The sequence below is a fragment of the Otolemur garnettii genome, unplaced genomic scaffold (genome assembly GCF_000181295.1).
Source record: "Otolemur garnettii isolate 467f Iridium unplaced genomic scaffold, OtoGar3 scaffold00044, whole genome shotgun sequence".
NCBI classification, from domain to species: domain Eukaryota; kingdom Metazoa; phylum Chordata; class Mammalia; order Primates; family Galagidae; genus Otolemur; species Otolemur garnettii.
In genome coordinates this window covers 9,989,791-10,012,565 of record NW_003852439.1, presented here as the reverse complement: position 1 = coordinate 10,012,565, position 22,775 = coordinate 9,989,791, and the positions used below count along the sequence as shown (strand labels likewise).

Below are 22,775 nucleotides of genomic sequence, written 5' to 3'. Positions count from 1 at the left end.
AGCTTGAGGCTCTGTCTCCAAAAAAAAAAATAAATAAATAAAACAAAATGAAATAAAGAAAGACCTCCAGTTACCCACATGGATCCACACACATAATGCAACTTTTATCAAAATCCCATCTCTTTTCCCCTTGGCTTTGACATTTAGAAAAATAACAGTGAGAATAGCCAAGGACTCTGAAGCAGTGTAACAAGAGTGGCCGTGCTCTGGCTTAGTGCTGATGTTCCTGGATTTGCTCAGCTTGTTTGGATACCATGTACTTTTAATTCATAGCATCCCTTGCCTCTTCAGCACTAGTATGAACCAAATGACTGGAAAATGCTATTTTACTTATTGCTACGTTTCTTTCAGAAGTTTATAGATAAAAATGTTCACCTAGTTTGGACACAGTGGCTCATGCCTATAATCCCACCACTTTGAGAGGCCAAGGCAGGAGATTGCTTGAGGCCAGTAGTTCAAGTTCAAGCTCAGTCTGGGCAACATGGCAAGTAGTCCCAGCTACTTGGGAAGCTGAGGCAGGAGGATTGCCCCAGGTATTCAAGGTTGCAGTGAGCTGTGATGGCATCACTGCACTCCAGCCTGGGTGACAGACCACAACCTTGTCTCAAAAAAATAAAAAGGTTCAACCTGAGTTAAAATTCCAGGATCCCTAATGCAAATCCAGGGTCAGGGAATCTATTAATCCTTGGGGCTTTAGCCAGTTAATTTTTAAGCTAAACACTGAGAATCAGAGAACTGAAGGGTCTGACAGTATGCATCTGACCTGCTTCTCTGTGCAGTGACATCTGGGGCATGTTTGCATACAGGGCTGCCATCAGCAACAAGGGGCTGTGATCTCTGTTGGCCATGCATCGTGTTTTCTCTCCCCAAACCATGGATGACAGATGGCTGGCCCTTACTCCCTGATTCCTGGGGCCCTGCTGGAGGGGTTGCCGTGGCTTACATACCTGGTGAGGAGGTAGGGGTGAGTGTGGGGTCCTCAGTGTCCACCTTGGCTACAGGAGGGTCACAGAGGGGGATGGCCAGCATTGGCAAGACGGAGGCAGAGGAATGTAAATGGGTGGGCCTTGAGCATAGTTTGGACTCTTAGCATCTGGATCACCATCCCCAGTAGCAACAGTGCAGCTAGGGGGCCAGGAGCCCCTGTGATCCTGGGAGACCCTGGGAAAACAGTAAGAAAAGCAGCTGTGTAGCTGCTCTGAGAAGTAGCTTTCTCTCTTTTTTGACTTTTCTTCCTTTCTGTTCTTTTTCTTTTTTTCCCGTTTTTTTAGACAGAGTCTTTCTCTGTGCCCTGGGTAGAGCTTTATAGCAACCTCAAACTCTTAGGCTTGAGTGATCCCCCTTGTTTTAACCTCCCAAGTATCTGGGACAACAGGCATCTGTCACAACACTTGGCTAGTTTTTCTATTTTTATTTATTTATTGTTGTTATTGTCGTGACAGAGTCTATCTTTGTCACCCTTGGTAGAGTACCCTGGTGTCACAGCTTACAGCAGCCTCAAACTCTTTTGCCTCTAGAGATCCTCTTGCCTCAGCCTCCTGAGTAGCTTGGACTACAGGCATCTGCCACAACACCTGGCTATTTTTTAGAGAAGGGGTCTCACTCTTGCTCAGGCTGGCCTCGAACTCCTGAGCTCAGGCAATCCAACTGCCTTGGCCTCCCAAAGTGCTGAGTGAGCCACCTTGATTAGCCTAGTTTTTCTATTTTTAGTAGAGATAGCGGCTTGCTTTTGCTCAGGCTATTCTTGAATTACTGAGCTCAGGCAATCTACCGGCCTTGACCTCCCAGAGTGCTAGGATTACAGGCATGAGCACTAAACCCAGGCTTTCTGTTTTTTTTCTAACCCATAAACTCGTATACCCTCTCCCTGTCTCCCTTCTAGACTCTGCCACTATCAACATGCTCACCAGAGTGGTCCATTTGTTACAATCAATAAACCTGCACTGACACTTCACTATCACCCAAAGTCTACACTTTACATTGGGGTTCACTCTTGGTGCTGTATGTTCTGTGGGTTTGGACAAACACATAATGATGTGCATTCACCATTAATGTATGCTACAGAGCAGTGTCACTACCCCAAGGACCCTCTGTGCTCCACCCCCAATCGCTCTGCCCTGCCCCTGGCCTTGTTACAGGCTCTGTACATGTATCTCCACACTTTTGCCTTTTCCAGCATGTTAGTGGGAATCATGTTGTGTCACCTTCACAGGCAGGCTTCTTTCATTTCCCTCTCCTTTTCAACGACTCTACTTGAAACCTCGTCACCATTTTTAGGTCACAAACGAGGGCACCAGGATGCAGACAGGTGACACAGCCTGCCCAGGGTCACCCAGCTGGTAAGTGACAGGGCTGGAGTATGAGCCCAGAATCCCAGTTCCTATCCATTTGGCTTCTGCATCCATGTGATTGTTTTCACCATCTGGAAACAAATAAGCCCTTCCAGACCTTTCTTAGAGGTGAGGCCAGTGAGCTACCTGCAGCTCTGGAAGTGGGAAGCGGAGGTTCCTCAGCCCCATTCCTGGGAGTTCACTTACCCATTCCAGGCCACTGAGTGAGGGTGGCAGACAGCAGGGTTGGGGCCTCTCTTCACAGCTCCTGGTGGTAATCCCAGACTCCATGAGGAAGCAGGAGGCGCGGACGGGCAGGGAGGCTGGCCAGGGCCATGGCACCAGCTCCCCAGCTGAGCAGGTGAAAGCCCTCATGGACCTGCTGACCGGGAAGGGTGGGCAGGGCTCCCAGGCCCCACAGCCTCCTGACAAGACATCAGACTCCCCGCTGGGATCCTGCAGCAACGGTAGGACAGCTTGGGAGGCCATGGAGGGATCTACCTGGGCCTTCTCCCCTCCAGCCTTCCCTGATCCTGCCTTCACCTCTGGCCTCTGTCCTCCAGACTCAAGGATACAGAGGCACCGAGAGGCCCTGCTGAGCAGGGTGGGAGGCGGCCTGGAGCTGGGCAGCACCTCACACAGGCTGACCACCCTCCTGCTGGTGGAGGGCCTAACAGACCTACAGCTGAAGGAACATGACTTCACACAGGTGGAGGCCACCCGTGGGGGCTGGCGCCCTGCCAGGCCCATCACCATGGACAGGCTTTTCCTGCCTCTCTCCCGGGTGTCCATCCCACCCCGTGTCTCCATTACTGTCGGTGTGGCTGGCATGGGCAAGACCACCTTGGTAAGACACTTTGTCCGCCTCTGGGCCCGAGGACAGGTTGGCAAGGACTTCTCATTGGTGTTGCCTTTGACCTTCCGGGATCTCAACACCCACGAGAAGCTATGTGCAGACAGACTCATTCGCTCTATCTTCCCATACATCAGGGAGCCCACCTTGGTGTTGGCAGCCCCCACAAGAGTCCTCCTGATCTTGGATGGCTTGGATGAGTGTAAGACGCCTCTGGACTTCTCAAATACTGTGGCTTGCACAGACCCCAAGAAGGAGATCCAGGTGGACCACCTGATTACCAACATTGTTCGAGGAAACCTCTTTCCGGAAGTTTCTGTCTGGATCACATCCCGTCCCAGTGCAGCTGGTCAGATCCCAGGGGGCCTGGTGGACCGGATGACTGAGATCCGGGGCTTTAATGAGGAGGAGATCAAGCTATGTTTGGAGCAAATGTTTCCCAAGGACGAGACTGTCTTGGGCTGGATCCTGAGCCAGGTGCAGGCCAACAGGGCCCTGTACTTGATGTGTACTGTTCCAGCCTTCTGCAGGCTCACGGGGTTGGTGCTGGGTTACTTGTGCCACAAAAGGTCAGGGCTCCAGGATACAGAGCTGCGGCCTCCAAGGACCCTGTGTGAGCTCTACTCTTGGTACTTTAGGATGGCCCTCAGTGGGGAGGGGCATGAAAAGGGCAAGGTGAGCCCTCGAATTGAGCAGGTAGCCCATGGTGGCCGCAAGATGGTAGGTATGCTGGGCAGGCTGGCCTTCCATGGGCTGGTCAAGAAGAAGTACGTGTTTTATGAGCAGGACATGAAGGCGCTGGGCATGGATCTCACTCTGCTGCAGGGTACACCATGCAGCTGCTTCCTGCAGCGTGAGGAGACGCTGGCCTCCTCAGTGGCCTATTGCTTCACACATCTGTCTCTGCAGGAGTTCGTGGCAGCCACGTATTACTACAGTGCTTCCAAGAAGTCCATCTTCGACCTCTTCACGGAGAGTGGTGTGTCCTGGCCCAGGCTGGGCTTCCTCACGCATTTCAGGTGCGCAGCCCAGCGGGCCATGCAGGCTGAGGACGGGAGGCTGGATGTATTCCTGCGCTTCCTCTCAGGTCTCTTGTCTCCGAGAGTCAACAACCTGCTGGCTGGCTCCCTGCTGGCCCCAGGTGAGCACCAAGGCTACCGGGCCCAGGCGGCCGAGCTCCTGCAGGGCTGTCTGCGCCCTGATGCTGCAGTCTGTGCCAGGGCGGTCAACATCCTGCACTGCCTGCATGAGCTACAGCACACAGAGCTGGCCTCCAGCATGCAGGAGGCCATGGAGAGCGGGGCCCTGGCAGGGCTAACAACCCCTTTGCACCGGGCTGCCCTGGCCTACCTCCTACAAGTGTCTGATGCCTGCGCACAGGAGGCCAACCTGTCCCTGTGCCTCAGCCCAGGCGTCCTCCAGAGTCTGCTGCCCCAGCTGCTGTATTGCCAGAGCCTCAGGTGGGTGCTGAGATGGGCTGGGGTTGGGCTGGGGAGGGGTGGGGGTAGTGGTGAGAGAAGGACCTGGATGTTCCTTCCTGTACCATGATCCATCTCCTGGAGCTGCTGTAACAAAGGATCACAAACTCAGCGGTTTCAAACAACAGAAATTTGTTCTCTCACAGCTCTGGAGGCCAGAAGTCTAAATACAGGTGTCAGCAGGGCCTCATTCCTTCTGACACCTGTAGGGACGGTGCTCCCTTGCCTCTCTAGCTCCGGCAGTGCCAGCAATCCTTGGTGATCCTTAGCTTGTCGCAGCATTGCTCCATTCCTTGACTCTGTGTCATATGCTGTTTTTTCCCCTGTGTGTGTCTGTCTTCACATGGTACTGTCCTCTCTGAAAAGGACACCATCACACTGGACTATAGGCCTGCTCCACTCCAGCATGACCTTATCTTCATGAGTTACATCTGCAACAACCCGCTTTCCAATTTAGGCCACATTCTTGAGGCACTGGGGGTCAGGAGTTGAACATGTCTGCTTGGGGGACACAATCCAATTCACAACACCTCCTGAACCATTCTGTCTGATGGAAGCTGGCACTGTCCTCCTCTTCTACTTCTCTAGACCTTAGCAAGCAGGAAGGGGAAAATGTGGGCTGAGGGAATGTCAGCTGTGGGCTGACAGCAGCTTAGGTGCCCTTACAAATGGTGTCCTGCAGAGGCATGTGGCACGTGGACTGTTGGGATGGCAGCCTGTGAGGAGACGCCTCTGAACAGGCACCACAGGGCTCACCAAACCTTCCATTCCCTCTCTTAGAAAGGCGCACACAGTGGGTGTGCTTAGCATACATCTCTGAGCTGCAGTGAGGGTTCTGGGGTGGGATGCAGAGAGGCAGAGAGTGAGTCTGCAGCCGACACTCATTGTCACCGCTCCCCTGGGCAGGCTGGACACCAACCAGTTCCAGGATCCAGTGATGGACTTGCTGGGCAGTGTGCTAAGTGGAAAGGACTGTCGCATTCAGAAGATCAGGTAATGCTGACCCAGGAGACCCCCCAGGGTACACACCTGTCTGGTGGGCTATGGGGCCCCCTCCCCATCATCCTCTCTGTGCAGCTGGCCAGTGGCACCTTCAAGGAGAGTTATCTTTGAAGCCTGTGACTCAGGATCCAGTCTGCTTGTTTCTGCCCATTCCAGAAAGTGCCAGAGGCTCAGGTACCTCATCTATAAGAAGAGGGAAATGACCAGACACTGTTGCAGTCATGGAAGCATTAGAATTTAAATAACTTTTAATTTAAAAACTATATCTTTAATGCTATCATTAGACAAAAGTTTGTATGCTGGCTTATGTACTAATGAAATCTCTCCTGGAATAACATTTCTGGATCACATAACATGCTGCTTTGTAGTTGAGTTGATGTGATGCTCTGAGGGTAGTTGGAGAACAGCACTCAGGGAGTAATTTTTCATCCTTACACAAGCCTCCAGGTTCTGAAGTAATCTTTATTGGAGTTAACAATTTAGACTGAGTCAGGAACAAGTCAGTCATTGAGGATAGTGGTTAGAGTCATGGGCTCTGTATGACCTTGAACAAATCACCTGGTAATAAAAATGGGCTTAAAAGAATATCTACCTGTGAATTGGGGGGATCCCTATGACCACCCTCAGGTTCACCAATCTGCTAGGTCTCAGAACTCAAAAACACCATTATACTCATGGTTACAATTAATTACATTGAAAGGACGTGAGCTCACCAGGTGTGAGCTTCCAGTTGTCCTCTCCTAGTGGACAGATGGCAATACTTCTCCCAGCAATGTATGACACGCTAGAAATACTGCCAACCAAGGACATTCATCAAAGCCTTGGTGTCTGGGATTTTTAATTGGGGATTGGGTTACAAAGACATATCTGATCACTTGGATGAATGACCTTAGTCTACAGAGGGCAAGCTGGTACTGCATGGCCCAAGACCCCTACCACAAATCATATTGTGAGATAAACTCTCCAACATGGCCCAAGGCCCCCAGGTAAACCAAGACATTCTTATGCCAGCATATTCTAAGGGCCAGGTTAATCCTTCAGTGCACATTACCTTTTTTTTGAGACAGAGTCTCACTATGTCACCCTGGGTAGAGTGCTGTGGCATCACAGCTCACAGCAACTTCAAACTCTTGGGCTTAAGTGATTCTCTTGCCTCAGCCTCCCAAGTAGCTGGGACTATAGGTGCCCACCACAATGCCTGGCTTTTTTTTTGTTGCAGTTGTCACTGTTTTAGCAGGCCAGGGCCAGGTTCGAACCTGCAACCCTCGGTACATGTGGCTGGCTTGTGACTACTATGCTATGTCTGCAGAGCCCACATTGCCTTTTAGAGTTGTTGTGAAGTTCGGGTGCAGAGAAAGCTCTGGGTAAGGGCTGGTTATTATTATTATTATTTATTTTTGAGACAGAGTCTCACTATGTTGGCCTAGATAGAGTGCCGTGGTATCACAGCTCACAGCAACCTCAAACTCTTGGGCTTAAGTGATCCTCTTGCCTCAGCCTCCCAAGTAGCTGGGACTATGGGCACCCACCACAATGCCCAGCTATTTTTCTGTTGCAGTTGTCATTATTGCTTAGCTGGCCTGAGCTGGGTTCAAACCCACCAGCCCCGGTGTATGTGGCTGACACCGTAATCAGCTATGGGCGCCAAACCCAGGGCTGGTTATTATTAACAGGATTACTTTTGCCTTGTTAGCAGAAGATATAAATGTAACTTCTTTAACAAAAAAATGATAATGACAACCCATTATTAATAGGTTTTTCCTTCATAGGAGTCCCCAAGCATTTTTGGCACATGACAAACTTCTAGTTTTGCTTAAAGGAAGCTGGGTAGTACTCAGAAGTTATTCTGAATGAAGCCAAAAATTTTTCCTATGGCCACATGTTCCCCAGTACCTCTTTATGTTGGTGCTCAATGCCATATCCTTGTTTGAAATGCCCAAGGCATCCTTCAGAAAATGCAAATGGCTGCTCATTAAATATTATTTATAAAATATTATAGAAGTACTGGAGGGAACAATGACTTTTCTAGAATTTGAGAATATGTTTATAGAAATGGCCTGCATGGGCTCAGTGCCCATAGCTCTGTCTCAAAAAAAAAAAAGAAAGAAAGAAAGAAAGAAGGAAAATGCCCTAGATGAATGGTGTGAACAAAATTCTCTGAAAAGAATTTGAGAAAAAAGTCCTTATTTCAGAGAACAGTTTGCAAAATCAGGGAGACAAAGCCTCTTTGGAGGACAAAGGGAGGGTTGATCTTTGTTTCCTTTTAAAATTTCAGATTAATTTGAGAGTACAAACAATTAGGTTACAATGCTTGTGTTTGTTAGGTAAAGTCCCTATTGTAGAAGTGTCCCACACCCAAGAGGTGTGCCATATACCCTTACATTGGGCTCATTAGGTGGGAGCACACCAATCCTCCTCCCTCCTTCCCTCTTCTTCCTTCTCCCAACAACTTGAATTGAATTGAGTTATTCTCTTATGTGGGCATGTGTTAGATTTTCTACTGGCTTCTTATTAGTATGGAGTACATTGGATACTTGCTTTTCCATTCTTGTGATACCTTACTAAGAAGAATGTGTTAATTCTTCGTCTAGGTTAATACAAAAGATGTAAGTCTCCATCTTTTTTATGGCTGAATAGTAGTCCATGGTATACGCATACCACAGTTTATTCATCCATTCCTGGGTTGATGGGCATTTAGGCTGTTTCCATATCTTGGCAATTGTAAAGAGCTGTGATAAATCTAGTGCAAATGTCTTTATGATAAAATGATTTTTTTTTTCTTTTCGGTAGATGCCTAATAATGGGATTGTGAGATCAAATGGAAGGTCTATTTTGAGTTCTTTGAGGATTCTCCATACTAATTTCCAAAGAGGCTATATTAGTTTGCAGTTCCACCAATAGTGTAACAGGGTTCCCTTCTCTTCACAACCACACCAGCATTTACAGCTTTGAGACTTTATGATATGGGCTATTCTCACTGGGGTTAAGGGATATCTCAGGGTGGTTTTGATTTGCATTTCTCTGAAGATTAGGGAGGATGAGCTTTAGGATTGACCTTTTATAGAATCTCCACCCAGGTCAGTTTATGCAAATGAAGGGTTCAAACTTGCCTAGTTCTGATTGGCTGATCCTTGATGAGTTCTGATTGGTTGTTATAGGTCACCGACTACTGATTGCTTCAAGCAGCATAAACAGGAATAGGCAGCTATCAAAGTCCCAAAGTTAAGCAGACCTGTAGGTTTTCTGGGAACTCAAAAGAACCTGTGTATGGGCAGCGTCTGTGGCTCAGTGGGTAGGGCGCCAGCTACATACACCGAGGGGGACAGGTTCAAGCCCAGCCTGGGCCTGCTAAACAACAACTGCAACAGAAAAATAGCCGGGTATTGTGTCAGGCGCCTGTCGGGAGGCTGAGGCAAGATAATCGCCTAAGCTCTAAGAGCTGGACCGTTGCTGTGAGCTGTGACACCAGGGCACCAGGGCACTCTACTGAGGGCAACAAAGTGAGACTCTGTTTCAAAAAACAAGAAAAAAAAATGTGTGACCTCTAGTCAGCAAATGATCACTTGACTGTAGTTTTAATTGAAGGCCAGCTAGTCACTTAGGATTCATCTTGATGGATTAGGTTTTCAGGGTTCACAGTAATCTTTAAACTTTTTTTTTTTTTTTTTGCAGTTTTTGGCTGGGGCTGGGTTTGAACCCTCCACCTCCAGTATATGGAGCTGGTGCCCTACTACTTGAGCCACAGGCACCGCCAGATCTTTAAACATTTTTTTTTAATCTTTTTTTTTTTTTTTTGAGACAGGGTCTCACTATGTCACCCTCCATAGAGTGCTGTGGTGTCACAGCTCACAGAAACCTCAAATTCTTGAGCTTAAGCGATTCTCTTGCCTCAGCCTCCCAAGTAGCTGGAACTACAGGTGCCCACCACAATGCCTGGCTATTTTTTTCGTTGTAGTTGATTTTGTCGTTTGGCAGGCCCAGGCTGGGTTCGAACCTGCCAGCCCCAGTGTATGTGGCTGGCACCCTAGCTGCTGAGCTACAGGCACCAAGCTGATCTTTAAACATTTTTAAACAATGGAACACCTCTTTTTCTTTTTTTCTTTTCTCGGAGACAGGGTCTTGCTGTATTGCCTGGGCTAGACTTGAACTCCTGGCCTCAAGTGCTCCACCTGCCTCAGCTGTCTGAATAGGGGGGATTATAGGCATGTGCCACTGTGCCCAGCTCAGCAATAGAACCATTTCTAAAAGTGATGTGTTGGGCATAATCCTCTGAAGTACAACAGACAAAAAGGGAGTTATTGGGATTGAAAGAAGTGGGGATGCGGGGGCCCAAGCCCAGCCCGTTAGTTCTCCCTCATCCTCCTGTTGGCCTGTGGTTTTCTGGGAATCCTAGGGGCCCTTGGAAAATAGCTTAAAAAGCACCAGCCTGGGAATTGTAATTGAACAACTATATCCCATGGGCTAAATGCCTGAAAAACTGTCAAGAAATTCAACAGCTACCATTTCTGAAACTGGATACATGTGGCAACATTAAGTAGATTCACCAGCAAATGCCTGGCATCACTCATTCAAGGCAGATACAGATGTACAGTTCTTTTTTTCCTTTAGTTTTGTAATAACTCTACTATTTCCCACTTTGCACTAGAGTAGAGGCTAATATGAGTAGTGTTTTGGAACTAGCTTGTATCAGTTCATAAGAACTATTAAATTTTTAGGAATTTTGCAATTTGGCCATAGTGGGAATATTTACACCATGGAAATAAGAAAATGCTACAGACCAGTTATTTGTCCCTTGTTTTTTTCTGAGTCAGGTTACCAGTGTGCCAGTGGTTGGCATCCCTGGGCAGACTACTATAATTGTCCATGTTCTCTGCTGCACTACTGGTGTAGAAGCTGTTGTGCTGAATTCTGGCCAAACATTTCCCTGGAACCCCTTGTCAGGGTGAGGTCTGTCTACCCACTCTGGCCTTACCCTGCCCAGGGGTTTTTCTTTGTCTGCCATTCTGCTCCAGACGTCATCTTATCTCCACCTGTGTATAGGCCTTGATGATGCTAGACAGGCCTAGGGGGTTAAAGAAGTGTTGAAGGAGAGGAGACAAGATTTATATGCCTGAAATGACTGGTCTTCTCTCTTTCCTTGGGCAGCTTGGCTGAGAACCAGATCAGTAACAAAGGGGCCAAAGCTCTGGCCAGATCCCTCCTGGTCAACAGAAGTCTGACCACTCTGGAGTAAGTAGGACACCAAAGGCCACACTTCATCACTGGGACCAGGGGAGCTGTGAACCATTCTGGGAAGTGCCTTCCTCTGCCCTGACATGACTGGAATCTTATCAATTCTTCCTGATTCTCCAGGTTCAGCCCCTAGGGAGCACTTGGAGCTGGTTCCAAGGACTTCAGGCTCCTGTAGGAATAGGACAGAGGGAAACCACCCCTGGCTCACAAGCTCCCCTGGGTGGGTCGGAAGAACAGCTGAGCCCCCACTCTGTGAAACATCAGATTTGGGGCCCCGAATCTGGGATTAGCTTTATCCCCAGCTGTACACCTGCCCAAGCCCACTAGTCCATCAGGTCTTGCCTTTCTGCCCATCACACGGGGCTGGGGCTATCTTGGAAACTCCTTCTTTGTTCACTATACAAAGATCTCTGCCTTGGTTCCACTAAATGTGAAACCTTAAATCCTGACACATTTCCTTTAAGGATCATAGATGTGAGGGTTGGTGTCATCTCTGTTCTCTCTTCCTTCTTGGGAGTCAGATGGAAGAGAACAACAGTTCTTTCTCTTCCTTCTGCCAGCCTCCGCAGTAACTCCATTGGACCACAAGGGGCCAAGGCTCTGGCAGATGCTCTGAAAATTAACCACACACTGATCTCGCTGAGGTACGTTACCTGCTGGCCCCAGGAGAGGGCCCAGAAAACCTTCTCCTCAGTGCCATCTATAGAGTGGGAGGCAATTCAATATGGTGGGCATTTGACACCAGCCTCCATCCTCTTTGGTACCAGGGATCTTGTATCCTAAGTGAGTTTCCAAGTTCTGGCTCTTTTTCAGTTTTTGAGCTTGTGTGTATGGCCTGAGCAGCAAAGAGAGGAGAAGTGGCAGAAGGGTACTAGAGATGGAACAGCAGAATAATCTCTAAGGAAAACCTCTTATCCTCTGATGAAGGGGGAGCTCTCCAAGGTTATGGTGTCAAAATTCCCCCGAGATGTTTTCTAGGACATTAAAAAGCCTACCTTCCAGAGGTGCCTATGGTTTGGTATGGTTTGCTGTGTCCCCTTGAGGAGCTCGTAGTTGTGTCCATCCTTAGTTGAGTGGGTACTGTCATTTTGTTCTAGTTTTATTACTTTTTTATTTTAATTAAAGTGAAACTTACATTTACCATGTTAAAGTGTACAGTCCAATGACATTTAGTACCTTCACAATGCTATGCAATGATCACCTCTACTAGTTCCAAAATATTTTCATCACCTCTAAAGGAGACTTGTACCCATAAGCAATCACTCCACATTCTCCCCTCCTTCCAGCTTTGGCAACCACCAATCTCCTTCCTGTCTCTATTGATTTACCAACTCTGGATATTTTCTATAGATGAAATCATATAATGTGTGGACTTTTGTGTCTGCCTTACTTCACTTAGCATAATGTTTTCAAGGTTCATTCATGTTGTAGCCTGTATCAATACTTCTTTCCATTTTATGGCTGAATAATATTCCATCATGTGGACAGACCATAATTTGTTTATCTATTCTCTACTAATGGATATTTGAGTTCTTTCCACCTTTTGGGCTCTATGAATAATGTTGCTATGAGCCTTCATATCCAGGTCTTCAAGTACCTATTTTCAATTATTTTGGGTATATACCTAGGAGTGGAATTGCTAGGTCATGTGGTAACTCCATGTTTAACCTTTTGAGGACCTGCCAGACTGCTTTCCATGGAGACTAAACCATTTTACATTCCCACCAGCAGTGTGAGGGTTGCAATTTCTCCATATACTTGCTGACATTTGGGCACTGAGTTTTTTAGCTATAAGGACTATTGATGACCTTGTCATTGTTATCCAGAGAGCATAGGCACCTTGTTCCCAGTTGGGAGGCAACTGCTTACAGATTCAGAGAAAAACTAAGCCCCAAGCAATGGCAGGAAGGGCCATCTGTTTTCCCTTCCTGGTTAGCAATCAAAGCATGCAGTGTCAGAACCCCTTCTCACTGAAGTCAGCTGCTGTCACCCATTGGGCCTCTGAGCCATCTTTTGGTGAGAGTTCAGGCCACCTCTGGGTGCGCTTCTTCTTGCCTCTGCAGCCTCCAGAGCAACACAATCAGGGATGATGGTGCCAGGTCCATGGCTGAGGCCTTGGCTTCCAACCGGACCCTCTCCGTGCTGCAGTAAGTGGACGTGCTTCCTCTTGCCTCTCTTGCCTCCTCCCAGGGCCTCTCTGCCTATTTCTTGCAAGGGGGGAATGGATGGGGAAAGGCCTCTAAGGCTTCTGACCCATTTGGATGGCCCCTAGGACACTTGATGTTCACTGTTATCCCGAGAACAGATACTGGGGAAATAATTTTATATAAATCCTCCTGCTAAGCTAGAAAATCCTCTCCACAGATGTAGGAAAGAATAGTTTTATTACTGGATAAGCAATGTAATGCTTATTATTAAATAACCAACTACAGTGTGCATCATGGACAACCTGCCAATGACACTGTAAAGACAAAAAGAAATCTCACCCTTTCCTATAGCTGGGTTCTCAAGATAAACAGACAACTGTCCTCAAGCAAGAAGACCTGACAGCACCATTTTTCATCCACAATTCGTCCTAAATTCAACTGATAATAAAGGTGGCCACCTATGCTCCCTAATTTCTTTTATCCAAAGGAAAAATAAAACTTCTCCTATCTTTATGACATGCAGGTACTTACCTAGAAAGGTTCCTCAGGCTAATTTTCACAGAGGCAGGCAGGTAGGGACTCTGTCTTCCTTTGATGTTTCAAAGAAAAACATCTGAGTCCCTTATAAAAGATATTCCTGGCTGTGAAACTGGCAAGAGGCTGATTTAGCTTTTTAAAAAGATTTATACACATCTCAAAGGGACAGAGAAAGGATTTGCAATCTCAAGTTTTCTTAAGGAAATACTCTAAGAAAAGGTGTATCAGGGAGTGTTTCTGTTCTTTTTGGAACCAGGGAAAAATTACATTTTTTTTTGCAGTTTTTGGCCAGGGCTGGGTTTGAACCGCCACCTCCAGCACATGGGCCAGTGCCCCACTCCTTTGAGCCACAGGTGCTACCCAGGAAAATTACATTTTTAAAAGATTTGTGGCTCAGCGCCTGTGGCTCAAGTGGCTAAGGCGCCAGCCACATACATCTAAGGTGGCGGGTTCAAATCCAGCCTGGGCCCGCCAAACAACAATGATGGCTGCAACCAAAAAATAGCCGGACGTTGTGGCGGGCACCTGTGGTCCCAGCAACTTGGGAGGTGGAGGCAGGAGACTCACTTGAGCCCAGGAGTTGGAGGTTGCTGTGAGCTGTGATGCCACAACACTCTATTCAGGGGGATAGCTTGAGGCTCTTTCTCAAAAAAAAAAAAAATTTGTATTTAGCCTCACATAGGAGGAAAGGCCCTGCCCTGTCTGTCCTAGGATTGCAGAGAAAATGAAGTAGCTCTCTAAGAAAAGAAACCTAACAGAGGGTCTCCCTGAGGTTTCTTTTGGTGGAGGCAGGCTGCTGGCTGGTCTGGATAGGAGGCAGACTGTTGGGTGAGGGCCACAGGACTTGTCTAGGAAAGTCCCCACTTGGCAGGTTGCTAGACATCACCACACCCTCTGCTCTTCAGCCCCTTACAACAGGCCTCAGCTGCTCTGCTGCTTACTCTCCCACATAATGTCAGCCCACTAGCATCACTTTGGCAACAATCAAGACTTTTCCAGGAGATCCCTGTTCCCCTGCTGTGATAAATGGAGAGGGCACACTAGTTGTCTCTGACCTTGAACCTGATCTGTCCTTGGTCTGGGAACAGCTATGGCCAGCTGTACTGAGGATCCCTCTCTTCTCACACAGCCTGCAAAAGAACACCATTGGACCCATGGGAGCTCAGCGAATGGCAGATGCCCTGAAGCAGAACAAGAATCTGAAGGAGCTCATGTGAGAAATGCAGAAGGGCCAAATTTGCATGCTCAGTGTCCAGCACAATGACAAACCCATCATAAATATTAGTGAGCATGAGGAAGGATGCATGGTTGGATGGTTGGATGGCTGGCAGGGAAGATGGATAGCTGGGTAGATGAGTGGATGGATGGGTAGACAGCTGGCTGGCTGGTTGGATAGATGGACAGAAGATTGGGTAGGTGGCTGAAGAGTGGCTAGATAGGGACCTGGGTACATGGATGGGTAAGTGGCTGGCTGTCTGGGTGGGTGGGTAGATGGATGGATGGAAGGATGGTTGAATAGGTGTGGGGATGGATGAATGAGTAAATAGATGGGTGGATGAATGAGTGGATTGATGGGTGTGTGGATAAATGGGTGTACTGATGGATGAATGGATGAACGGATAAATGGGTAGATGGATGGGTGGCGGTTAGTTGGCTTTGGACTCCAAAACACTAGACCAGCAGAATGGAAAACCAGGTTCCAAAGATTGGGTGAGCCCTACCTCTTCAAGCTCACATTTATTGCTTTCCCAGCTGATAGAAGAAAAACAGCATTTCCTGGCCATCTTCACATAAAGTATCACAAATTCTTTTTGGTAAAGGGCTGACCCTGCCTGCCCCCACCTGCTCTTTCCAGAGAGTCCAGAACTTTGCTGCCTTGATCTCTTACAGTCAACTACATAGAACATGGCCCAACAGGTCTCAGGCAGAACCGACTGTGCATTGGACACCCTTAAGACATCAGATTCAGCTCTCCACTGAAGGCTTCCTGGGGCCCCTATCCCCAGGCCCAGCCTTCCCCAGGCTGCTGCAGGAGGCCAGCTTACCATGTCCCATCTCTCACAGGCTCTCCAGTAACAGCATTGGTGATGGAGGCACCAAGGCCCTGGCTGAGGCCATGAAGGTGAACCAGAGCCTGGAGAGCTTGGAGTGAGTATGCCTGACCACTGTCCAGGGGTGGTGATTCCCTCTGGGTTCTCCGTTCAGCAGATTCTGGGCTGGCAGTCCTGGAATAGGGCCACTTCCCTGCCAGAACCCTCATCACCCATCAGCTACATTTCCCTAGACAGGAGCTCAAGTTGGTTCTTGAGTTTTCAGAATGACAAGCTCTGAGTGCCTTTGAGAGGTAGCACAGGTGGTTCAAGAAAGAGTTGGTGATGGTAGCCTTGGAGAGGAGTAGAGGAGTTTGGTGCTGCTTCCACACTGGAAAGAATCCTGTACCCATCTCTTTGGGGGATGCAGGCCAAGGCCATACCAAGGCCATTTGGAACCACCGACATAGAGACTGAGTTTGAAGTTTAGGGCTCATTGCACAAACCCACTTGCCCTGATCTGGCAGGGGCTAGAAGGTGTGGGGAAGGGAAGGGAAACAGGGTTGAGAGCACTGTGGGTGGTGACCCTCTGAGGTCCTCCAACGCCCTGTTAAACCCAGGGCCTGTGGTCCCAGGCTAGAGTGGGCAGCTCCCTCTGGGTCCCAGGAGAGCCCCACCAAGGGTACTCTGTTCTGACTGCAGCCTACAGAGCAATTCCATCAGTGACGTGGGAGTGGCAGCATTGATGGGGGCCCTTTGCACCAACCAGACCCTTCTCAGCCTCAAGTAAGTCCTGGCCTCCCTCTTCAGCCAAGTTGTCCCATTGATGGGGGGTCTAAAGGGACCTTGGCACTGGGAAGCCTGTTATGGGGGAAATCTATGGCTGGGCAGTCTTCCTGGCAGCCTGTTGCTCTTCCTCCACTCTTAGGGAGCAGGGGACAGCTATAGCCCTCAGTGGGTCTGTTCTGCTGCCCCCTTCCTAGACACAAGCCTCTTGGGCACCCCTGCATGCTCGCTCACCTCTTGTCCCTCTGAAGTCTTGTCCTGTTGTGCTATCCACTTCCTCCTGGACTCCCTGCATTGTGGATGGGCATAAAGTGGGGATGCCTGATTGGCCAGCCATGGAGCCCAGCAGCTGGAACAGGCTTCTTCACACCTCAGCCCACATTGCTCAGGAGGCTAGGTCCCACCTAAGGATTCTTAGGCTTGTAGCAAACTAAATAGCTGGGCTTGTCTCCTGCCAGAGGCCACGTCTGCTGGGTAAGCAGCTCAGGGTCTTCTCTCTTTCCTCAGCCTGCGAGAAAACTCCATTAGCCCTGAGGGAGCCCAGGCTGTGGCTCATGCGCTTTGCACCAACAGCACCCTGAGGAACTTAGAGTATGTGATGGGGGTCTGGGGGGGGGTCCTGAGGGCTCTGAATGACCATGGCCACACCACAAAAAGCCCAGAGCTGAGGGGTGCCATTATGACAGCCAAGCCCTGGGCACCACTGTCATTCCACAGGGTTAGAGAAGAACCTGGTTGGGGAGGAGCAGCTGGGAGGCTGGGTATAACTCACACAAGGATGAGGCTGGCCTGAGGCACTGCCTTACCCAGTGATGTGGACAAGTACGTGGGAAGGGCTCTGACAAGTGGATGTGGAGCTCCTGGGCGGCGTGACCCACAGGTAGCTCCACCATATCCTGGCTGTGTGACCTGTCATCACAACCACCAAGTTGAGCCTGGGACAACCCCCACTGGTCTGTGGTCAGGATTCAGTACAGCAATCCAGTTCCCTTAAACATGAACTTGAAAACTTTGACATTGATGCTTCCTTGGGGAGCAGAGGGGGTGAGTGGTCTGAATTCCCTGGTGACTGAGGACAGAGGGCTTCACGGTTGGGCCCCACTCCTTTGCTCCTGTTCCCTTCTTTCCAGCCTGACAGCCAACCTCCTCCACGACCAGGGTGCACAGGCCATTGCAGCAGCAGTGAGAGAAAACCGTGCCCTCACATCCCTTCAGTGAGTCTGTGCTCCCCCGCCCCACTCTGTGCCACTGTGCAGAGCTGCAGGGCTATACCCAAATGATGTGTGAAGACCAGTGTGGCTTTGGAGCACCACCACAAGTCTCAGGGGCCTTCCCAGGCCCGCAGCCTCCAGCAGGCCATGCTTTGTCCCATGTTCTGATTTCTAAGGCTGCTCCACAGACAAGTGTTAGGAGGTGAATGTCCATGTTGTACCTCATGGTGTCCCATGCTTCATGCACAGGCCATCTGAAGAGTCCCTACTTGAGCCTGTCCCTGTGGTCACCACCAACAGAGTAGGCATGTAGCCCTTTGGGGGACTGAGCCTGAGGAGGTGGCAGGAATTCTGCCACACCCTGCAGGACTCCATCCCCTGTCCAGTTGGCTCTGCTGTGGGCCACCTGGTCACACATGTCTTATGTCTCCTCAGCTTGCAATGGAACTTCATCCAGGCCAGTGCTGCCAAAGTCCTGGGACAAGCACTACAGCTCAACCGGAACCTAACCAGCTTGGAGTGAGTATGGTGCTCAGGGGCTGTACAGAAGTGGGATCTGGAAACCTGGTGTCCATCAGGCACAGGACTCCTTTCTAGGAGCTCCTCTTTCCCCAGGATTCCAATGACCTCCTCCCCAAGCACCAACCCCCTGCACCCACACCACTCTACATCTCCCCTACGGTGTTTCCCAGGTACTGCCAGCTGCCTGTGTTCTCTCCCACAAGCCTGCTTCTTGGTTCCCAATCTCGCAAATGTAACCAATCAACCAACTGTTCCAGCTCTCACCACTCACTAGCATCCCACAGCAGCCTCCACATTGCTACCCATCAATCTTTCTGGAACATGAATCTGTCCCTGTCCTGAGTGTGGTCTTTAAATGGCTGCCCAGAACCTGCAGGATGAAGTACAGTACTGAGTATGGCTCACAAGGCCCCTTCAGATCTGCTGTCTTTTCAATCTCCCCAGCTTTGTTTCTCACCACTCTAGAAACTCAGCTCCACTTGTTTGGGTTTCTCAGATGTGCCAGGCCCTCTCCCATCTCATCCTTTGGGTTTTGGTTTACACTTTCTGTAATCACACTAGGGTAGAACACACAGATGGTCTCCTCTGCAGCCAGCACTTGGCCTACTGTAACTGCTTTTAATTATGTCTTCCCTCTGAGTGGGCAGAAGGTGCCTCCTGCCTTGCACAACACCCAGCACACAGACACAGATTGCTAAAATCATGAAGGGAAACTGCTCCCTTCATGCCAACGTCCATGTGAACTGAACTCTATCATTTACGGCTCTAGGGCTTGCTATTTTCCTCCAGTGTGGGAGGGGGGAAAGATGCAAAACCCTGACCAGTAAGAATATCCTAGGAATTGAGGGCTTTAATTTTCTGGTTGGCTTTGAAAAGCATACCATTTTTTTGTCCCAAGTCCCTGTTGTCAGTAATTTCCACGTCTTTTCTGCTTGCCTCTGCCTTCTGCTTGCCTTGTCCAGACTCATGCAGACTCCAAACCCCTCTGTGCATTAATTATGAGGCCAAGGCCTTTAATTGCTGTTCACTAAGGGCAGGGTGACTCTGGGAGTCTAATGTCTGTAATGTCTGTAGTCAAATCTGGAAGGTCAAAACCCGGCAGGTAATTGCTAGAATGTTCCCAGCACCTCATGCACATGAAGGGGTCATGCTGTGTCTAGTTTACAGGAGAATGCCATTGGGGACGAAGGAGCATCTGCGGTGGCCAGTGCACTGAAGGCAAACACAGCCCTCACTGCTCTCTAGTAAGTCCTTGTGCTTGACAGTCCCAGAAACCAGCCCTTTTCATGCTTTTGTTTGCAAGTCAAGGAAAGTTCCACTTTCCTATTATAGGAAATATTAATATTAGCAATTGAGAAATCAAACATCTAGATAGAGGGGTACAGTGAACATTCTCCCCCAACCTTTCCAGGAAACTGCTTCTATTTCCTGTGTCCTTAGCATCCAGATCTCTGTCTTAGGCATCAGTGTAGGCAGGGGATGAAGCATTCAGACAGGTCATTGGCCAACAATTTTCAGTACCTTCTCCACTTTCAGCCCTAAGTCAAGGAGTGCTGAAAGTGAAGTGAGAGTCTGGAGGGAGCCAGGCTCAGGACAGGTGTAGAGGGAGGAGGGTACCACATCCATGCTGCTCTGACCACAATACCCCTCAGTCTCCAGGTGGCCTCCATTGGTGCCCCAGGGGCCCAGGCACTCGGGGAGGCCCTGGCTGTGAACAGAACCTTGGAGATTCTTGAGTAAGTTTCCATTTTCCAGCTACATCTTTTCACCAAAGAAACAAGCTATTGATTCAAAATGGGTATAGGGCATAACCAGTTTACATGGCAACTCAAATCATTTTAACAACCCTCATTTCAGATCAAGTACATGGTATGTCCAATTTCCCCATTCTCACTTCATCCCCTGTCCCAATGATCACTGTCACTTGCTGTCCTCTCCTTAAGCTCCTGCTCTGCCGTTTGGCCTTGCCCAGGCTGATCTCTGAGATCTAAACTCCTCGTAGGCTGGGTTTGGGGGGCTCACTGTGTCCCCATCATCCCTGTTGGGACCTGCTCCTGGAGTGCAGCTCCTCCTGCCTCAGCCCAGGTTTCTGTTTGGAATGGAAGAGGATGAGGGCTCCACAAAACACCCAGACTGGGCCAGCCTCACCTTCCTGCATGCCCTGCTCCCAAGAGCCAAGCTTTGTTCCTGGGCAAAGAGGTGGCAGCAGCAACTTTAACTGTAACCCTTGTCACCACTCAAGTCCATGTTTCCATCACCAAGTAACACTACACTCACCTGAAGAGGCATCATAATCACCTCCCAGCCTGTCCCTGTGTCTTAGGTTTCCTGTTTTTCCTGACAGCTTGAGAGGAAATGCCATTGGGGTGGCCGGAGCCAAAGCCCTGGCGAGCGCTCTGAAGGTAAATTCAAGTCTCCGAAGACTCAAGTAAGTGGTTGCAGAGACCAACCATTGTCCCAGGGCAGCAAACTTCCCTGCTGGGTCTTTTGGGATAAAATGCTCATCTTCTCTCTAGCTATTTCCTTCTGAGTATGAATCATTCGCACTGTTCTGATCATTACGGCCCACATTAAATTGCAGTTCGGTTTGCTTATTTGCTGAAGTCAGGAGTCAGATACTTAGCATATGCATTTAGGTCTTACCTCCTCCGTGGCACTTGGGTGGGACAATCTGGCTACTTGTAGATGCCAGTCTCAAGGGTCAGCTGCCACCTAGTGGTTACCATGGTGCCCATGGATAAATTAGCCCCAGAACTGCTGGTCCCTTCTGCTGCCCCCACAAGACAACATAGTGTTGGCTTCCTCTGGTGCCTCCATCTTCTCTCTGCCTAGTCTTCAAGAGAATTCATTAGGGATGGATGGGGCAATATGTGTCGCCACCGCACTCTCTGGAAACCACCGGCTCCAGCATATCAAGTGAGTGAGGCTCAGCAGCTTCCGCCCTTTCTGCTCACCTTCAGAACTACTCTCAGGTCAGACCCCGTCTTTGACTAATTCTAGAATTCAGAGGACTCCCAGGCCCCTCAGCAACTCTCCAGAGAAACTTGGTCTAAGAGGGAGCCACCCTGTGCCTTGTCCATGGGAGGGGTCCTGGAAACAGAGATTCTGGCTTTTCTGTAGTGCTAACCAGCTTTGCTATGGAGAACCTGCAGGCTCCAAGCCGAGTCCTGACCTAACACTTCTTTTCCAGTCTCCAGGGAAATCACATTGGGGAATCTGGTGCCAGAATGATCTCAGAGGCTATCAAGACAAATGCTCCCGCGTGCACTGTTGAAATGTGAGCAAAACAAGTTCCTGGTTGACCAGGCAGGACAGGCAGAGACTCAGCTGGAAGCTTTTGAACAGAAAGACCCATCTCTGAGGGGTCCTCCTGAGATCTGGGAATGATGCTGATCTAGCAAGAGTCCTGGTCTCCTGAACGGAGGAAGGAAAGATACTATCCAAGGAAGTCGTGAGCTGCCCTGGTCCAGAATCAATCTGAGCAGTGGCAGATGGGACACTCCGCTATAGCACAGACAAGGGAAGAGGTTGCCACCAAGGGGCTTGGGGACACAGGCCTGTAAGCCCAGCAATGTAGGAAGCTAGTTCTAGCTTACTTATATCCTGAGGTCTTCATCTGCCCCCAACTTTAAAAAACTTTTATTACCACCCTTTTTTACTTACCTGGTTAAAATCATCCCACTCTGAAATGAGCTGCCATCCCCGAGTTCATTAAGAGCATCAGTTTGACAGAAGTGACAGAGGAGACCCTTTCTTTGCTTAAGAAGAAAAAAGGTTGTAGGTATAATCTTTATTATAGACACATGGAAAAATGGGATTATTGTGAATACAAATGAAAACTTTAATTCTAAGATTTTGGAAACAGACAAAAATGTTTTACAAGGATTTTGCCACTTTGTAAGATACCTTAAAAAATCTCTCCAAGACATGGATGATGTCTGCCACATGTTATTTTGGTCTCTGGCACACAGGCGCATTAAATGTTGGTACTTTAATAATGTTATTCTGTGTTAGGTTTTCAAAACCACTACTGTGCCTACAGTTTCCTATGAAGACAAGCAAGCTGAGCTTCATATGGATAAATTCCCTCAGCTGTTTTGAGGAAAGGAAAAGATTCCAAATGGACATCACAGCTCTCTTTCATCAACTAAATAACTAAGCAAAATACTTATAAAGACTATAAAGTGATAATCACTTAAAATGAATTTTTAAAGAGACAGGGTCTTACTGTGTCACTCAGGCTGGAGTATAGTGGCTCAATCATAGCTTACTGTAGCCTCGAAATCCTGGCTTTAAGTGCTGCTCCCATCTTGGCCTCCCAGAGTGCTGGGATTACAGGCATGAGCCACTGCGCGTGCTTTTAAATTTGAAAAGGAATCACTATTCTCTAAAATGTTTCTTTAAAAATGAGTATTCACAGGCGGTGCCTGTGGGTCAAGGAGTAGGGTGCCGGCCCCCAAAACGAGCATTCATAGCTTGGCACCCATAGCACTGTGGTTACGGCACTAGCCACATACACCAAGGGTGGAAGGTTCGAACCCACCCCGGGCCAGCTAAACAATGACAACCACAACAAAAAAATAGCCAGGTGTTGTGGCGAACACCTATAGTCCCAGCTACTTGGGAGGCTGAGGCAAGAGAATTGCT

General features: G+C 48.9%; 1 protein-coding gene across 1 annotated transcript in view; it reads left to right on the top strand.

The window, feature by feature from the left end:
• NLRC3 (NLR family CARD domain containing 3) overlaps positions 1-22,131 on the top strand; it is a 33,479-nt gene extending 11,348 nt beyond the window's left edge. The window contains exons 2-19 of the mRNA XM_003790830.3: positions 2,278-2,339; positions 2,596-2,797; positions 2,894-4,643; positions 5,568-5,654; positions 10,809-10,892; positions 11,456-11,539; positions 12,959-13,042; positions 14,709-14,792; positions 15,644-15,727; positions 16,312-16,395; positions 16,903-16,986; positions 17,526-17,609; positions 18,042-18,125; positions 19,289-19,372; positions 19,781-19,864; positions 20,473-20,556; positions 20,961-21,044; positions 21,319-22,131. Coding sequence (XP_003790878.1) covers positions 2,620-2,797; positions 2,894-4,643; positions 5,568-5,654; positions 10,809-10,892; positions 11,456-11,539; positions 12,959-13,042; positions 14,709-14,792; positions 15,644-15,727; positions 16,312-16,395; positions 16,903-16,986; positions 17,526-17,609; positions 18,042-18,125; positions 19,289-19,372; positions 19,781-19,864; positions 20,473-20,556; positions 20,961-21,044; positions 21,319-21,409 — 3,198 coding nt within the window. The 5' untranslated portion in view covers positions 2,278-2,339; positions 2,596-2,619 and the 3' untranslated portion in view covers positions 21,410-22,131. The remainder of the gene's footprint in view (positions 1-2,277; positions 2,340-2,595; positions 2,798-2,893; positions 4,644-5,567; positions 5,655-10,808; positions 10,893-11,455; positions 11,540-12,958; positions 13,043-14,708; positions 14,793-15,643; positions 15,728-16,311; positions 16,396-16,902; positions 16,987-17,525; positions 17,610-18,041; positions 18,126-19,288; positions 19,373-19,780; positions 19,865-20,472; positions 20,557-20,960; positions 21,045-21,318) is intronic.
• Positions 22,132-22,775: the final 644 nt, after the last annotated feature.